General features: G+C 36.9%; 3 protein-coding genes across 3 annotated transcripts; all 3 read left to right on the top strand.

The window, feature by feature from the left end:
• Positions 1-662: 662 nt before the first annotated feature.
• Positions 663-4,620, top strand: LOC137128959 (extracellular calcium-sensing receptor-like). The gene is made up of 5 exons (XM_067507690.1): positions 663-941; positions 1,064-1,858; positions 1,999-2,226; positions 2,384-2,507; positions 3,015-4,620. The coding sequence occupies exons 1-5, from the start codon at positions 678-680 to the stop codon at positions 3,938-3,940; spliced, it is 2,337 nt and encodes a 778-aa protein (XP_067363791.1). The 5' UTR covers positions 663-677; the 3' UTR covers positions 3,941-4,620.
• Positions 4,621-7,852: 3,232 nt separating this feature from the next.
• LOC137128898 (extracellular calcium-sensing receptor-like) lies at positions 7,853-12,801 on the top strand. Its single transcript, XM_067507570.1, has 6 exons — positions 7,853-8,046; positions 8,215-8,512; positions 8,638-9,432; positions 9,572-9,799; positions 10,050-10,173; positions 11,888-12,801. The coding sequence occupies exons 2-6, from the start codon at positions 8,249-8,251 to the stop codon at positions 12,799-12,801; spliced, it is 2,325 nt and encodes a 774-aa protein (XP_067363671.1). The 5' UTR covers positions 7,853-8,046; positions 8,215-8,248.
• Positions 12,802-14,032: 1,231 nt separating this feature from the next.
• On the top strand, positions 14,033-16,796 carry LOC137128897 (extracellular calcium-sensing receptor-like). The gene is made up of 5 exons (XM_067507569.1): positions 14,033-14,302; positions 14,448-15,260; positions 15,347-15,574; positions 15,659-15,782; positions 15,877-16,796. Exons 1-5 carry the CDS (start codon positions 14,048-14,050, stop codon positions 16,794-16,796), a joined length of 2,340 nt encoding a protein of 779 aa, XP_067363670.1. The 5' UTR covers positions 14,033-14,047.
• The last annotated feature ends 1,195 nt before the right edge of the window (positions 16,797-17,991 follow it).

The raw sequence follows: 17,991 nt of genomic DNA, 5'->3' as shown, positions 1-17,991 counted from the left end.
ACTTAAACCGAAAGTGATTTTTTTAATTCATAGTTTAAACATGGATAAAAATGTCTTATAACACAAATAGATTTTAAACAGATTCTCCTTCCTCTCACACTACATTGTAGGTCCACAGAGGTAAAACATCTCATCACTGTTTATTCTGATAAAAAAAAAAAAAATAATGCATATAAATGTGAGAGTAACCTCTTGCACTACGGTATCGGTGATGCCACCCAGCGGTTTATTTCTCTCAGCCAGTATGACGCCCACGCAGAAGTGGCCAGAGCAGGGCTGGGCACTTTTACAGCTGTTATTGGTGGCATCTTTCTCTCAAGCTGAGGAGCCAGTTTGCAAGCAGAGAGGGGACTCTGAGAATCCCCCGCTATCTAAAGATGGTGACATTATATTGGGGGGAATCTTTTCTTTCCACAGCAGCTGGAAAGACAGAGAGGAAACATACAAACAGAAACCTCTGCCACTAGAATGCACCAGGTAAATTATATTGCAGAAATGTATTTAGTAGAAGTGGAATAGGTAAAGAAAACCAGATGCAAAAACCAAACAACTAAATAGAATTTAGAATTTTTTGTCTGGAAAATAATATTGTCACATTATTTAATTTCTTAATCAAATACTGTTTAAATCTATGTGCTTTAAGTTTGAATTTCAGAGATTTCCAGTTTGCCCAGGCTATGATTTTTGCCACTGAGGAGATTAACAACAGCACAGAGCTACTACCTGGCATCTCTCTGGGATATAAAATGTATGATACTTGTGGCTCCATTGCAAGAAGTGTGAGGGTTGCACTGGCCTTGGCTAATGGTAATGAAGTTTTTTCTGCACCCACCAAGGCTCCATGTGCCAGACCTGCACAAGTGCAGGCAATACTGGGAGATACTTCTTCCTCCCCTTGCATGGCTATAGCTACTGTCATTGGTCCCTTTCATATCCCAATGGTGGGTAAGGTGAATAAAATTACGTCAGATTTGTACAAAGTCATATGTAATTTTTCTGCGATTTGTCCAACTGCTAAAAGCTCTTGTGACAGTCTTAGTACTTTATTTCTTTTATGTTTTAGATCAGCCACTTTGCCACCTGTGCTTGTCTCAGTGACAAAACCAAGTACCCATCCTTCCTCAGAACCATACCTAGTGACTACTATCAGAGCAGAGCCCTGGCCCTGTTGGTCAAACACTTTGGTTGGACTTGGGTTGGAGCTATTAGAACCAATGATGATTATGGCAACAATGGAATGGCTACATTCACAGAAACTGCACAGCAGCTGGGCATCTGTCTGGAGTATTCTGTGTCTTTCTTTAGAACAGATCCACCAAATAAAATACGAAAAACAATTGACATTGTGAAAGCTTCCACCTCTAAAGTGATTGTTGCTTTCCTCTCCCATATGGATATGGACGTGCTAATACACGTGTTGTCTTACTACAACTTGACTGGGTACCAGTGGGTAGGCAGTGAGGGCTGGATCATTGATGCCCAAACTGCAGAAAGGAATCAACATCACATTCTGGATGGTGCCATCGGTCTGTCCATCCCCAGAGCACATGTCAGTGGGATTAGAGAGTTTATGTTAGATGTAAAATCACTCAATTCATCTGGAAATGAATTGTTTACAGAGTTCTGGGAAACATTATTTAGCTGTAAATTCAAGCTGTCAACGTTGTCAACAGAGAATCAGAGAGAATGTACTGGACATGAAGATCTGAGTGGATTGCAGCACAGCTTCACTGATATGTCACTTATGCCCATTTTCAACAATGTCTATAAAGGAGTGTATGCTGTGGCCCATGCACTTCATAATATTCTTGGCTGTAATGAAACATGTAACTACAGTGTGCAGCTGGACCCATTCATGGTAAGTGAATAGTAAATACTTAAATTCTATCTTTTACACTTGGTGCCAGAGAAATTGTTTAAATTTAAAAATAAACAGTTGTAGTATGTTTATTATACTGTACACAATGTTTGTCAGTTATTTAACACCTACCCACTTAGATTTCAGAGCAACTAAGAAAGATTATTTTCAAAACAAAAGAAGGAGATGAAGTTTACTTTGATGAGAATGGAGACCCACCAGCAAAGTATGAAATTGTAAACTGGCAGCCAACAGAAAACGGCATTGTGGACTTTGTCACAGTTGGTTTTTATGATGCATCTTTACCTGCAGACAAACAGCTGAGTCTGCAAAATAAGTCTTTAATTTGGGCACAGAACTCCAAACAGGTAAACTCATTCACTTTTCATATGAGTTGTTGCTTAATTATTATAAAATTGTTTAGTTGTTCATTATGTTTGTATGTTTACTTCATCAGAATTAATAATAGTAACGCATTGTTTCAAAAAGACTATACATTTTTCACATAGGTATTTGCTCATGCAGGTTCCTGTGTCAGTTTGCAGTGAGAAATGTCCCCCAGGAACTCGCAAAGTTCTCCAGAAAGGAAAACCTGTCTGCTGCTATGACTGTATAAGATGTGCAGAGGGAGAAGTAAGCAACAGCACAGGTTAGGTAATGTTCAATACTACGTTTAGCACAAAACAAATCTCTCAAAGTTGCTGTGTTAAAAAGACCAATTAAGGAAATGGTGCATATGTGGATATCAGTGTCGACGCCCCAGTGCGAAAACTTTTGTATCTCTTAGTTTATTCATTCCAAAAGAATTGTTTAAAAAAAAGGACTAATTTCATTGAAAATTTTTGCAGTTAGAGTGCTTGGGTCTCATTTATTTAAAGACAAGTAAGGAACTGTGGCATGCACGGTCAGCATTTAGCATTACTAGTTACTAGTATATGTTGTGCAATTGTGTAAAACTGTGGAATAGCCTGTCAACTGTAGTGTTTTGTGGTATAACTAGTACACTGGATGAGTAACAGGGTTAAGAAGCAAAAAGTAAAATATTTCCTATATCAATTTGTATAATGCAAATAAATTTGGCCCAGGTTCTGCTCTGTTGTATTGTGCATAAAAGAAAAGAAAAATTTAGTGACACTGGACTTTTATAATTTTTCAGATTCTATCACCTGTGTGCGTTGCCATCCTGAATTCTGGTCCAATGAGAGAAGAGATGCCTGTGTAAAGAAGGAGGCAGAGTTTCTATCAAATGAAGAAATGATGGGAGCACTGCTCACTGCAGCATCTTTATTTGGAACATGCATGACTGCTGTTGTAGCCTTCATTTTCTTCAGATACAGGAAAACTCCTATTGTCAGGGCCAACAACTCTGAGCTGAGCTTCCTGCTGCTCTTCTCCTTGACTCTGTGCTTCCTGTGCTCTCTGACCTTTATCGGCCGACCCTCTGAGTGGTCCTGCATGCTGCGACACACAGCATTTGGCATCACCTTTGTCCTCTGTATCTCCTGTGTTCTGGGGAAAACTATGGTGGTGTTAATGGCCTTCAGGGCTTCACTTCCAGGCAGTAATGTGATGAAATGGTTTGGACCAACACAGCAGAGACTCAGTGTTCTGGTTTTCACTCTCATACAGGTTATAATATGTATCCTCTGGTTAACAATTTCTCCTCCTTTTCCGTTTCAGAATTTTAAAGAAACCAAAGACAAAATCATCTTAGAATGTGCTCTGGGATCAACTTTAGGCTTTTGGGCTGTACTTGGGTACATAGGTGTTCTGGCCACATTCTGTTTTATTCTTGCTTTTCTGGCTCGGAAACTGCCTGATAACTTTAATGAGGCCAAATTTATCACCTTCAGCATGTTGATCTTCTGTGCAGTGTGGATCACTTTTATTCCAGCATATGTCAGCTCTCCTGGGAAGTTCAGTGTTGCTGTGGAGATATTTGCTATTCTGGCCTCCAGTTTTGGACTGTTAATTTGTATTTTTATTCCAAAATGTTACGTTATCTTATTGAGACCAGAGGAAAACACAAAAAAACATATGATAGGCAATAAAATAATTAAAAAAGCATATGAAGGAAATTGAAATGTAATTTGTTATTTTACTGGCAAAGGGATGCTACTGCTATTGTGAAATATCGACTTTGTCTTCAAACAATTACAGTTCTTTGCAACTAAACTACAATGACATACGATTTTGTGAAGGGATTATATTGCATCCATATTATGTTCAGTATAAACATGATGAAAGTGTTGTTACTTAAGTTAAATGGCTAATTGCAAATACACTAATACTGAACATGTCAATCGAATTTTACCAGACAACATATTTAGTTTCTGACAAAATTTTAGATCTTGCAGTGTATCCAGTTTTTGTGACTATGGCATTATGAAAATGTTGTGATCCTTACAATGATGTGTTAAATACGTCTTTTTTCACCTCTAAAACAGAATTGCAATCTCGTTTTAACGTTACTTAAGTGCTTTTCTTGCCCAATCCTAACCACAGAAAGAACTCTGTTGTTTTGGGTCTCTAGCGTAACAGCTGTGAGCTATGCCCACAAGCTACCTCCAGCTCTGTCAATGCTAATATTAAATTAAAGACGTTGCATCATATTGTTATCCACCTATTGGTTATGTTCTCTATACAATCATCACAAGTGCAAATTTAACAATTTCCCATGTCATTTCGATGGTATGTAATTTTATTTGTGACATAGGAAGCATTTGGAGATAACAGCATATAAATTGCAAGATACAATCAGCAACAACAATAAATGTAATAAAGTTAAAATAAATTCATAGCGTATCGTCAAATTCCTTACTGATTGCACAACCACAGAATCATAAAAAATTATAATCAACATATACACTAGCAAAATAACGTCTTTCTTACCATGTAATTCTCCAGCAACACAATCCCAAAAGTAAAAACAAAATGCAAAAAAACAAACAAACAAACATGTATTGTTATTGGTTTATGTTTCTGTGCATTTTGTTCTCTATTGAGAAATTGACAAAACAATCAGTTTAAGTGAACTGCAGTTTGCTCATCTGTGGTATAAATTAGATCTTAATCTGCTTCAGATTAAGTTAAGACACCTGGTCCAGGTAGTCAGCAGTGAGTAATGTAGGGATGGTTGGAAAATAATCATGACAGGAGCTCTCATAGTCAGTATCAGTGATCTATTACAAATATACAATAAAAGTAAAACACCTCCTCATTTAATTGTTGGAATTTTAAGAAATTACCACTCACATTATCACATACAAGTTTTGTCTGCTTTTTAGCATCTCTTGAGTTCTACAAACTAGAAAAGGTGTTAACCAACACAAAGATGAAGGATGTTGCACATCTGAGCCCACACTACTGGACTTTTTATAGGGTCATCCTACATTTTGCTTTGCATGTCTTATAATGCTGTGCAGATAAATTTTACTTTATTACTTTTAACTTATGAACATGGTCCATAGCTCATGACACATTCAGCAAACACTAAAGAATAAATAAATGTATGTGAAAAATATATACAGTACATATATACATTATTTAAAAAGTAATTGTTCAGTGAACACACAACAAAAAAAATCTAAAATGCAAACCAGTTGGGCATATGTCTGTGTCAAATATTACACAAGGTATGTGGATCATGGTCCCCATCTTAGAGAAAGTCTTATAACAGTCTAAAAAATATTTAAACAGATCAATCTTACATGTGTCTCCAACTTAGTTATTACTCTCAGCTGGTGTTTACCCTTATGGTTTAAATGAATCATTGAATTAATGTAATTAATTATTTATGGAGACGTTATGGTATTATTCAGACAGAGACATAAGGACATTTGGGTGGCTGTGATGGCAATAAATTCATTATAGTATCTGTAAAACCTCTCCTGTGAAACCATATGTATTATGCACAATATCTGCAGAGTAACAACTGGTTTCAAGCTCAAAAACCAATAACCCAGTCTTTTGTGTCCTAGTGAGAACTAGTGCTAGCGATGAGTGTCTCGCTCTAAGACACACTTGGTTTGTGCGCTGGGATTGGATCTGGTAGACTTTTGCATTCCAGCCTCTACCCATTGGGTCACCAGGCCACGAAGCTGCCAAATGTCTAATACACTATGTATGAATGTATTTGTTCATTGCTTGTAGCAGCAAAAATCTGTTATATAAAATGAATAAATTACACTGTGGCAAATCAACGTGATGATCCGCTAAGGCGACTCCTGAACTCAGGAGATAAAATGAAAGAACAAAAAAAGAATAAATTACACCAAAGCAGGTCAGTCAACATTATCAGTGACAAACATTTTACCATTTAAAAACATGTAAATCCACTGTGCAACTTTTATCAGTCATCTGGTTTGCATGTTCTCCCTGTGCTTGTGTCGGTTTCCCGCCAGTACTCCGGTTTCCTCCTACAGTCCAAAGACATGCATGTTAGTTTAAGTCGTGACTCTAAATTGCCTGTAGGTTTGAATGGTTGCGTGTCTGTGTATGTCTCTCTTTGTTGTGCTGTGAGATAGGTAGAGACCTGTCCAGGGTGTAGTTGCCTCTTCCCCCGTGACAGCTAGGACAGGCTCCAGGCCCCCTCCTGAACAGGATAAGAAACTAAAGATAATGAAGGGATGAATGCAAAAAAAAATATAGTTTCACATTTTGATTCTACAATGAAATGTCAACAAGGCAAAAAAGAATAACATAAAGCTAAAACTGGGCCGAATTGCTTCGGGGTTTGCTACAGCATCTGTCCAGTTTTACATAGTGCTGAGTTAACATTATGTTCCTTTGCTTACAATATGTTTTAACAACAGACAAAAATAACTCTCACACAGATCAGACAAAGTAACGTTAGGGTTAGCTACCTTAATACTTAACATTAGCCACATATAGTGTCCTACAATAATCTGAAAACACGAAGATACAGAAAACACTAAATTGTTTACTGACCATTCCTAAACATTGTCTTGCTTTTAAGGATTCTGTTATGTTCTGCACGTGCCTCTTCCACCTCCAGATGAAACAAGTGTATAGAGTGATTCTTTTATTTTATATCAATCCGCTTTTATTATTGAATACATTTTTATTTTTTTTTTAGTTTTTTGCTTATTTCGACTGTTGTACAGCACTTTGATATACATACAGTACATGAAAGGAGCTATAGCAATAAAACCTATTATTATTAAATGTTAATTACTGCAATGATAACCTACTGTAGCAAACTACTTGCTAGCTATGTCACTCAAATTAGCTACCATAATTACAACATGCTTGCGTGTAGAAACTTTTAACTTGAATTAATTTAACTTGATTGACGGTCAATCAAAGCTTTCAATCTTACTGTTTTATATCAAGCCTGTTTTACATCATCAAATCACATAAATAGAGAAATTATCACTTGTACAGCGTAATATCCCAAGAAAAGTTGGAAACATTTACTTGATTTTTTGTTTCAATTCTAAATTTGGCTTATGTCCTGACAGTCCTAACAGTAGGTGGGGTTTATGACTTGTACTGCAACCAGCCGTAACTTCCACTCGCTAGTTTTCGAGCTGTCAAGTCATCTGTCTACAGTGTGTTGGGCAAAGCCAATAGCAAAAGCCTTACTTTTTATACTTACTTAATTTTCAACTTTACACATAGCATCTATCACACTGTTTAATGTTCAACGTTTAAACTCTAAACAAAAATTAAATAAGAAATTGCAATTTTGTAATTAAAAGTGGGGGGGGGGAAGTCTGATAACACACCAAATATTTAAAAAAAGATTAAAGCCAATAACCTCTTTGGGCTCCTCCCTTCTCCCACCCCACGGTGTCAGTTCAAATAGATGAAGCACTGTGGTGTCGTCTTATTATTTTATGCTAACCTGGTTTATATAAATCCTAGTGCAAACCCTTGATTTGTATTATGGTCTATGTGATGCCACCCAGTCCTTTAGTTGTCTCTGACAGTATGACCCCAACACAGAAGTGGCCAGAATGGGGATGGGCACTTTTACAGCTGTTGCTCGTGGTCTGTTTCTCTCAGAGTGAGGAGTCTTTGTGCCAACAGAGAGGGGATCCTGAGAACCCCCAGCTCTCTAAAGATGGTGATATTATATTAGGAGGGATCTTCTCTTTTCACAGTAGCTGGAAAGACAGACAGGAAAGCTACACTCACAAACCACTGCCACTGGAATGTATCAGGTAAATGAGACTGTGGAAATGGGTTTAGATTTAAATGTAAAAAAAACACTAGGTACAAATATTTAATAAATATTATAAAGTAGACCATAAAACTATTTTATTTACTATTGTTTTTCTTTTCTATCTCACGTAAAACTAGAGCAACTGTTTAAAACTGTGTGCATTCAGTTTGAATTTCAGAGAGTTTCAGTTTGCCCAGGCTATGATTTTTGCCATTGAGGAAATTAATAACAGCACAGAGCTACTACCTGGCATCTCTCTGGGATATAAAATGTATGATACTTGTGGCTCTATTGCTAGAAGTGTGAAGGTTGCATTGACCTTGGCTAATGGTAATGAAATTATATCTGCACCCATGGAGGCTCCATGTATCAGACCTGCACATGTTCAGGCAATAATGGGAGAGACCTCTTCCTCTCCTTGCATGGCTATAGCTACTGTTATTGGACCCTTTAATATCCCAATGGTGCGTAAAATTAGTACATTTAAAATTATATTTAAGCACATGAATTGTTCCAGCTCCTAACAGTCATTGTGAATGTTTTATTATTGAATCCTTATCCTGGGAGTTTTTTTTCTTCTGTCTTTTAGATCAGCCACTTTGCCACCTGTGCTTGTCTCAGTGACAAAACTAAGTACCCATCCTTCCTAAGAACCATACCCAGTGACTACTATCAGAGCAGAGCCCTGGTCCAGTTGGTCAAACACTTTGGTTGGACTTGGGTTGGAGCTATTAGAACCAATGATGATTATGGCAACAATGGAATGGCTACATTCATAGAAACTGCACAGCAGCTGGGCATCTGTCTGGAGTATTCTGTGTCTTTCTTTAGAACAGATAAACCAGACAAAATACAAAAGATAATTGATATTATTAAGGCTTCCACCTCCAAAGTGATTGTTGCTTTCCTCTCTCATATGGATATGGACGTGCTAATACATGTGTTGTCTCACCACAACTTGACTGGGTACCAGTGGGTAGGCAGTGAGAGCTGGATCTTTGATTCCCAAATTGCAGAAAGAGATCGGCATCGCATTTTGGATGGTGCCATAGGCCTGTCCATCCCCAAAGCACATGTCAGTGGCATGAGAGAGTTCATATTAGATGTGAAGCCCCTATATTTGTCAGGTAATGAGATTTTTACAGAGTTCTGGGAAACATTATTTAGCTGTAAATTCAAGCCGTCAACATTATCAGCAGAGAATCAGAGAGAATGTACTGGACATGAGGAGCTGACTGAATTGCAACACAGCTTCAGAGATATGTCACTTATGCCCATATTCAACAATGTCTATAAAGGAGTGTATGCTGTGGCCCATGCACTTCATAATATTCTTGGCTGTAATGAAACATGCAGCTACAAGGTGCAGCTAGACCCATTCGTGGTGAGTCAACCTAAACTTTTTAGGTTCCTAGAAAATGTGCCAAATTTTGAAAAACTAAATTGTTGTATTCTATCATGCTGTCAAACATGCAAGTCTACACAAATTTTGTCATAATTCCCTTAATGAATATGTCTTTTAGATTTTACAGAAAATAAAAAATATTAATTTCAAAACAAAGGAAAGAGAAAATGTTTACTTTAATGAGTTTGGAGACCCAACGGCAAAGTATGAAATTATAAACTGGCAGCCAACAGAAAATGGCATTGTGGACTTTGTCACAGTTGGCTTTTATGATGCATCTTTATCTGCAGACGAACAGTTGAGTCTGCAATATAAGTCTTTAATTTGGGCACACACCTCAAAACAGGTAAACCATTACTTCATAAGCGTAATTATTAACTACAGTACAGCTGTCGCAATTGTAGTATTGGTAATGTATCACAATGTTTCAATTTATCCTGATTACTAGTAGAAGCATTAGGCCAAACACACTGCCCACATATTCTTCTCACAGTGGTGCCTTATCATCATTATTATTATTAACAGTAGTACACAATGGTAGTTGTAGTAGTAATACTAACATTTTTAGTATTATTATTATTGAATTTTTCATGCAGGTTCCTGTATCGGTTTGCAGTGAGAAATGTCCCCCAGGAACTCGCAAGGTTCTCCAGAAAGGAAAACCTGTCTGCTGCTATGACTGTATAAGATGTGCAGAGGGAGAAATAAGCAACACTTCAGGTCTGATCATATGTTATCCATGTTTTTGCACCCTAATTCACCACAAATAAAATTTCACATTGATATTAAACTAAATTAAAAGAATGTATATATGTTTGATATTTTATGGGAGAGTTCTGTGTCAATTATATAGCAATATGTAGCATTTTTAGCATATGACAATTCAGTATCTATAAAACAAATATAATAAACAAAGATGAAGTTAGCTATTGTAGAGCTATTTATGTACATATATTTTAATGTTAAAGTCCAATTTTAAAAGAGCAGTGTTTCCAAACCATAGTCGTCAAGGCCCTCTGTTCCGCTCATTTACCAACTATTCCTACCTTAACTTGCTTTGTCTTCCTCCATTTCACCCTCATCTAAAATGATATCTTCCAGTTTCTGATTGGCTGAACAAACTTGATCTAAGTAATCTGTAGTGTCTAATGCAGGGACATCTGGAAAACAAACAGGACAGGGTTTCCTTAAGACCAGGGTTGATAATCATAAATTTAGAGTATGTAAAATACTCCACAACACAATCAAAAATGTACTCTAAAAGTACCGCATTGACATTTCTTCTTAAGAAAAAATAACTATGATGATTTATAGTTTACTTAAAGTATTACAAGTAAACTTTACTTCACTTTACTTCTTTTGTAGATCAGTGATGCTTTATGTTTGTTTCTAAGTACATGTAAATCATTGTGCTATTCCACTAAAGTCACTGATATCAGTGTCAAAAACCTCAAGAACAATGACACTGATAAATTGGTTGGCAAATTTGGAGCCGAATAGACTTTCATTATGCAACAGCTCTGCTCCTCATGGGCAAAGTGACACTTTAGGTAATAGTAATAGAGATACATGATGGTGAATTAAGCTGTCTTGACTATACGATCTGATACTTTTTCAGTTTTATTTATCGGCGACAGTAACAGCCTACAGCACTATTTGCGCTGAAATGTTAAGAATAAATCACAGACCACTCATAAGATGTCAAGGAAGTTGGAAATAAGTTCTGGATGCACATAATTATTACGTCACAGAAATCCCATAAAAGGTAGAGTGTAAATGTGTAAAGGTATGTGGTTATCTTGTAGTAATTTTTTTAATTGAATCCAGGTGGATGTGTTTACACATCTCATTTTCTAAGTTTAGGAAATGTTTGGAGCGTTATATTGTTTCATTAAATTTGACAGAACAGAGTAAATTTGACCCTACAATTTAAAACCTTATTATATTTTACCATGAATTCACTAAGCTTTAAGGATAAAAATGTATCATTGTTCTTTAGCTGTGTGTTGGCTCCTCCACAGTGAATGCAAATCTCAACAAGCAGGTTTAACTCCACACAAATCTGGCACAAACCCTGTGAGAAGTTTCGGCAACCACATAATGTCCCACTTTGAGAACTGCTAATATTTCAAATAAGTATTTTAATTAAATATATATATGAAATACATTGTTTTCTTTCTTTCTCACTGTTACATTTGCACTTTGATTAAAGTGTTTACAATCTGCTTAGTGCTTGTACTTTTTGAAAATGTTTCTAGGTTAGTACTTCACACAGTGTATCACGTTGTGATACACAGCTCGGGCTGTGTAGCTGGCAAAGACTGGCAAAGCTGGCACCATAATTTTGCCCAAGGTTCCACTCAGGATTAGTGTCCATAAAAGAAAAGAAAAATGTATTGTGGAAGAGTGACACCTGACTTTTACAATTTTTCAGATTCTATCACCTGTTCGCGTTGCCATCCTGAATTCTGGTCCAATGAGAGAAGAGATGCCTGTGTAAAGAGGGAGGCAGAGTTTCTATCATATGAAGAAATGATGGGAGCACTGCTCACTGCAGCATCTTTATTTGGAACATGCATGACTGCTGTTGTAGCCTTCATCTTCTTCAGATACAGGAAAACTCCTATTGTCAGGGCCAACAACTCTGAGCTGAGCTTCCTGCTGCTCTTCTCCTTGACTCTGTGCTTCCTGTGCTCTCTGACCTTTATCGGCCGACCCTCTGAGTGGTCCTGCATGCTGCGACACACAGCATTTGGCATCACCTTTGTCCTCTGTATCTCCTGTGTTCTGGGGAAAACTATGGTGGTGTTAATGGCCTTCAGGGCTTCACTTCCAGGCAGTAATGTGATGAAATGGTTTGGACCAACACAGCAGAGACTCAGTGTTCTGGTTTTCACTCTCATACAGGTTATAATATGTATCCTCTGGTTAACAATTTCTCCTCCTTTTCCATTTAAGAATTTTAAAGTAACCAAAAACAAAATCATCTTAGAATGTGCTCTGGGATCAACTTTAGGCTTTTGGGCTGTACTTGGGTACATAGGTGTTCTGGCCACATTCTGTTTTATTCTTGCTTTTCTGGCTCGGAAATTGCCTGATAACTTTAATGAGGCCAAATTTATCACTTTCAGCATGTTGATCTTCTGTGCAGTGTGGATCACTTTTATTCCAGCATATGTCAGCTCTCCTGGGAAGTTCAGTGTTGCTGTGGAGATATTTGCTATTCTGGCCTCCAGTTTTGGGCTGTTAATTTGTATTTTTATTCCAAAATGTTATATTATCTTACTGAGACCTGAGAAGAATACAAAAAAGAATATGATGGGGAAGGGAGGACCAAAGACATTTTGAAAACAACATAATAAATAAAGTCAGACACGTAAAAACCTGTAACTATTAAGTAGCCTGTAGCAGACATCATAATTTTGAAAGGAACAAGTCATGTTAAGTCATGTGTTCACACAATGTACATTACAGATTAATTTACATTTACATTACATTTAATTGGAAATTAAATAGGCCCAAGTCATGTGAATTAAAATCACCTTGCATTTTAGCCAAAATTTAGTAGGAAGGTTTGTTTCCATTTAATTCAGCCTACAGCACACATGCATTAGTGAATTCCACTTCCCCTGTGCATATCAACAGAGACCACAGACTTTACATTGGGATGAACCTCCATAGACTAAACACATCAGACTCAGAGAGGAATAATTTTCTAGTGTTGGTTCACACTCATGCGTCTAATTCAACAATAAAGACAAGCAATTCATATGGTTGCCTAGATTGGAGAACATGTCCTTTTTTTTTTCTATTGTCATTTAAACATTTAGATATATAGACACCTATGTGCAATTCATTGAAGAGCTACAAACTTTGCTAATTTTTTCATTGCATATTTGTGAGGTAATGTATGAATGGGACAGCATTTAAATACAACATAATATACAATCATATCAACCCCTAAATGTAATTAATAGAATATACATGCAAAAACTTAATATTCGATCCCTTTTTATTTTCACACTATTTAAGATAATAAAAGTTAATAAAATTTTGTTCAAAGAATAAAATCCAAATTTTCACAGACAAAAACATGTTTGGCTCATTTGCTTGGTTTCCTCTGGTGTCCTGGGGCTTCTTAACCAAGAGGACATCCCCCTTGTTGTTGGTGTATAAAGCACCGTCAGGAGCTGTGCAATCTGTTGACCTGTTTTGCAAAAAAAACCCCCCCCCCCAAAAAAAGAACTGGAGTATGGCTTTGATGATCCTATTCCTCTTGGTTTTACTAATGGGGAATGGACATTCTGTGTGCCAACTGCAAAGCTTAGCACACCCGCCTGAACTGGCCAAGGATGGTGATCTTGTTGTTGGAGGCATATTTTCATTTCGCACAGGGCAAGATTATGTAACTAACACATTTCAGGCAATTCCAGAAGTACGAAAATGCAACAAGTATGAATTGTTCTATATGTATATGTGTTGTGTATATAGATATATTGCACTGTTGTAATTGGCATATGAAGAAAAACATATATGCAATTCTGTCTTTCACTACCCCAGCCTTAATTTAAGAGAATTCAAATTTGCTCAAGCAATGATTTTTGCTATTAATGAGATCAACAAAAATCCAGAAATGCTGCCTAACAATGAAATTGGCTACAAGATTTATGATAACTGTGGAACTATGGATATACTGAGAGCTGCACTGGCACTGGTGAGTGGACTAAAAGGAGAAATCAGTGACAACAACTGTGCAAAAAGTGAGACAGTGCAAGCTATTGTGGGACATTCAGGATCAGCACCAACTATGGCAATTGAGCAGGTTGTTGGAAGGTTTCATATGCCTGTGGTAAGTCAAAGAAGGAAAGTAATTGAGGTTAGAGTTAAAGGTTTTTGTATACCTACAGTTTAATGTGTGTAAGATTACAATAAGTATGAGTGAACAAATGTTCGCTTTGTCACTTCTAATCACATGTTTTGATATTTCACTTCAGATCAGCCATTTTGCCACCTGTGCCTGTCTTAGCAACAGGAAAGAATATCCTACTTTCTTCCGAACTATTCCCAGCGATTACTACCAGAGTAGAGCCCTGGCAAAGCTTGTCAAACAATTTGGATGGACATGGATTGGGGCTATTGCTACGAATAATGAATATGGCCTCGATGGCATAGCTGCATTTATTCAAGCAGCAAAAGAGTTTGGAGTGTGCATTGAGTTTTCAGAGGCATTTTTGTCATCAGATCCACCTGAAAGTCTGCAGAAGATTATAACAACTATTAGAAATTCCACTTCCAAAGTAATTATGGCTTTTATGTCTCACAGAGAAATTAATTTGCTGGCAACTGAGTTGTACAAACACAACATCACAGGTCTGCAGTGGGTTGGCAGTGATGCGTGGATCACAGATCCCTCTTTGGCTGATATTAAAGGACACAACATCCTTGTGGGATCCGTGGGTTTTGTTGTCAGCAATGCTAAGATCCCTGGGCTGGAGCAGCACCTAAGGCAGCTCCACCCGTCGCAGTTTCCTAAAAGTCAGTTTGTTAGAGATTTCTGGGAGGTCATGTTTGACTGCTCTCTAAATGAAACTTCAAACACACAAAAAAAGCCATGCAGTGGCTCAGAGAACTTGCAAAATATGCAGTCATATTTTACAGATGTTTCTGAGCTGAGATTCATCAACAATGTGTACAAGTCAGTTTATGCAGTGGCCCATGCGCTTCACAACCTGGTCACATGTCGGGAAGAGAAGAGCTCTTTCTTTAATGGGAGCTGTGCTGATACAAGATACATTCAACCGTGGCAGGTGACTCAACAATAGATAAGTGTGATAGGGTGGCAACTGCAGGAACCTATCATGTAATGCCAGTATATATTTTTTATTTATACTAGGTTCTGCAGCATCTCAACACAGTGAATTTCACCACTAAGGAAGGAGAGAGAGTTTATTTTGACAGTAATGGAGACTCACCAGCAAGATATGAACTTGTTAATTTACAAATGACAAACAAAGGAACAATGGAAGCCGTAACAGTGGGCATTTATGATGCTTCTCTTCCAGACAGTCATCAGTTTATCATGAATAAAATCCCCGTCATTTGGGGAAATAGACTAACCGAGGTAAAAAAAACGTTTATGTCTGAATTCACAAATTGCATGTTATATATAAATTTTGGTTATGAATTGTGTTTACATGTGGGGCAGGTGCCTGTGTCAGTCTGCAGTGAAAGATGTATCCCTGGAACTACTAAGGTCCTCCAGAGAGGAAAGCCAATCTGCTGTTATGACTGCATATCTTGTCCAGCAGGCGAGATTAGTAATTTAACAGGTTAAAAAGAAAAAAAAAGTTTTAAAACAAAAGTTTTAAAAATAAGATTTAACTTCCTAAACGATAATTCTTTTCTATTTTTTCCATTTTGCAGATTCAATACACTGTATGAAATGCCCATCAGAGTACTGGTCCAACAAACAAAGAGATGCTTGCGTCCTCAAACAAATAGAATTCCTGTCATACGATGAAATTCTCGGATCACTGTTGGCCTTATTTTCATTGTTGGGAGTTTTTCTAACTATGATTACAACAATAGTCTTCTACTGCTACAAAGAAACACCCGTAGTAAGAGCCAACAACTCTGAGCTGAGCTTCCTGCTGCTCTTCTCCTTGACTCTGTGCTTCCTGTGCTCTCTGACTTTTATTGGCCGGCCCTCTGAGTGGTCCTGCATGCTGCGACACACAGCATTTGGCATCACCTTTGTTCTCTGTATCTCCTGTGTTCTGGGGAAAACAATTGTTGTGCTAATTGCCTTTAAGGCTACACTGCCAGGCAGTAATGTGATGAAATGGTTTGGCCCAACACAGCAGAGACTCAGTGTTCTGGCTTTAACTCTCATACAGGTTATGATTTGTATAATTTGGTTAAGAATCAGCCCCCCTTTTCCATTCAAGAATTTCTTGCTCTATAAGGACAAGATTATCTTAGAGTGTGATGTTGGATCGGTTGTAGGGTTCTGGTCTGTGTTAGGATACATAGGACTTTTGGCTGTCTTGTGTTTTGTCCTCGCTTATCTGGCTCGAAAATTACCCGATAATTTTAATGAAGCTAAGCTCATCACCTTCAGCATGTTGATATTCTGTGCAGTGTGGATCACCTTTATCCCTGCATATGTTAGCTCTCCTGGGAAGTTTACAGTTGCTGTAGAAATATTTGCTATTTTGGCCTCTAGCTATGGCTTACTCTTCTGTATGTTTTTGCCAAAATGTCATATTATTTTGTTTAGACCTGAGCACAATACTAAGAAACACATAATGGGGAAGTCATCTGTAAATGACATACATTATTAACTGTTGTCTTTTCTTTTTGAACAATAATTTTTGGATTTTCTGTGTATGCATTGTATCCAAAATTGTCTGATATGTGCTTCTACTTTTTGTTTTATTCGATAAATATAAAAAAACATTGTTTTACATGCATGTGTCCAGAAAGACACACCTTAATAAAGACACACTGTAATAAAGGGCAAAGTCACAGAGCATTGTCCAAATTATATATGCATCTTATGACATGACAACAATTTAGAAATGCATAGAAAATGTTTGTATCTCATAATTCAAATATCTTCAAATATCTTATTTGACATGACAACAATTTAGAAATGCATAGAAAATGTTTGTATCTCGTAATTCAAATATCTTATTTGCACTAATAACATCTAAATGTATTTATTTTACATTTCAGCCGTAATAAAAGTAGCTGTAACAAATTAGCAGTAGGGTATATGAAATTTTAACCCATGTCGGTTAAGGGGTGTGATTTATTAGACTCAAAAATAATGATCCTCAGCCCACCTTGAAAATCATAAAAGTTAGTCTAGGGTTTTGTAATCAGCTAAAATCATAATTAAACTGTATACAGCAAATTCAACTGTAGGACTAGTCGATTACTTATGATGCAATTTGGTTACCCAATAAAAAAAAAACAACAAAAATGTAACAAGTGACAAAGAAACTTTTTATGACCCTGAGAAATAAGTCAGGGAAACCACTGTGCATGATCAGCTCATTAAAAATTGTATCTGCTACAAAAATCCCACTGTTCCATGTTTTCTAAAATTTGAAAATAGCAGTGGCAAATCTACTCTGTCAGGGGGCAGGGAAAGGAGGAAATTCCCAAGCATCTACAAGTAGCTAGAAAGAGAGCAGTGTTTAAAACATCTAAATAAATTGTGAACCTTTAGTGTGCGGCAATTTTTTATTTTGTTGTTCTTCACACAGTCATGACCAGCAACTGAACTTTAGTATTCATTCCTTTAGGTTTAAGGGGAACTGCACTTTTGAAATGGCAAAAGAGTAAAACAAAGAGTAAAACAAAGATTATTTTATTAACATAACATTTAGTGCACAATTAGTTGACACAATTATATCGGAAATTAAGTAAATTTAATTTTAAATTAATCTCTTAAAAGGGATGCAAACTTTTTTTGTTACATTTTTATTATTTTAATATAACTTGGTTTTATACACACTTCATGACCATTTT

The sequence above is a fragment of the Channa argus genome, chromosome 6 (genome assembly GCF_033026475.1).
Source record: "Channa argus isolate prfri chromosome 6, Channa argus male v1.0, whole genome shotgun sequence".
NCBI classification, from domain to species: Eukaryota; Metazoa; Chordata; class Actinopteri; order Anabantiformes; family Channidae; genus Channa; species Channa argus.
The sequence above is the reverse complement of the archived record's forward strand: the minus strand, read 5'-3'. Positions and strand labels throughout refer to the sequence as shown.

What these genes read in the sequence shown, in the direction of transcription:
- LOC137128959 (XM_067507690.1), top strand. Translation starts at nt 678, where the DNA reads ATGATTTTTGCCACTGAGGAGATTAACAACAGCACAGAGCTACTACCT. An exon ending in GGGCACAGAACTCCAAACAG is followed by an intron (nt 2,227 to 2,383) that starts GTAAACTCATTC and finishes TTGCTCATGCAG; the next exon opens with GTTCCTGTGTCAGTTTGCAG. An exon ending in AGAAGTAAGCAACAGCACAG is followed by an intron (nt 2,508 to 3,014) that starts GTTAGGTAATGT and finishes ATAATTTTTCAG; the next exon opens with ATTCTATCACCTGTGTGCGT.
- LOC137128898 (XM_067507570.1), top strand. Translation starts at nt 8,249, where the DNA reads ATGATTTTTGCCATTGAGGAAATTAATAACAGCACAGAGCTACTACCT. An exon ending in TGCAGCTAGACCCATTCGTG is followed by an intron (nt 9,433 to 9,571) that starts GTGAGTCAACCT and finishes TATGTCTTTTAG; the next exon opens with ATTTTACAGAAAATAAAAAA. An exon ending in GGGCACACACCTCAAAACAG is followed by an intron (nt 9,800 to 10,049) that starts GTAAACCATTAC and finishes TTTTTCATGCAG; the next exon opens with GTTCCTGTATCGGTTTGCAG.
- LOC137128897 (XM_067507569.1), top strand. Translation starts at nt 14,048, where the DNA reads ATGATTTTTGCTATTAATGAGATCAACAAAAATCCAGAAATGCTGCCT. An exon ending in GAAGGTTTCATATGCCTGTG is followed by an intron (nt 14,303 to 14,447) that starts GTAAGTCAAAGA and finishes ATTTCACTTCAG; the next exon opens with ATCAGCCATTTTGCCACCTG. An exon ending in GGGGAAATAGACTAACCGAG is followed by an intron (nt 15,575 to 15,658) that starts GTAAAAAAAACG and finishes CATGTGGGGCAG; the next exon opens with GTGCCTGTGTCAGTCTGCAG.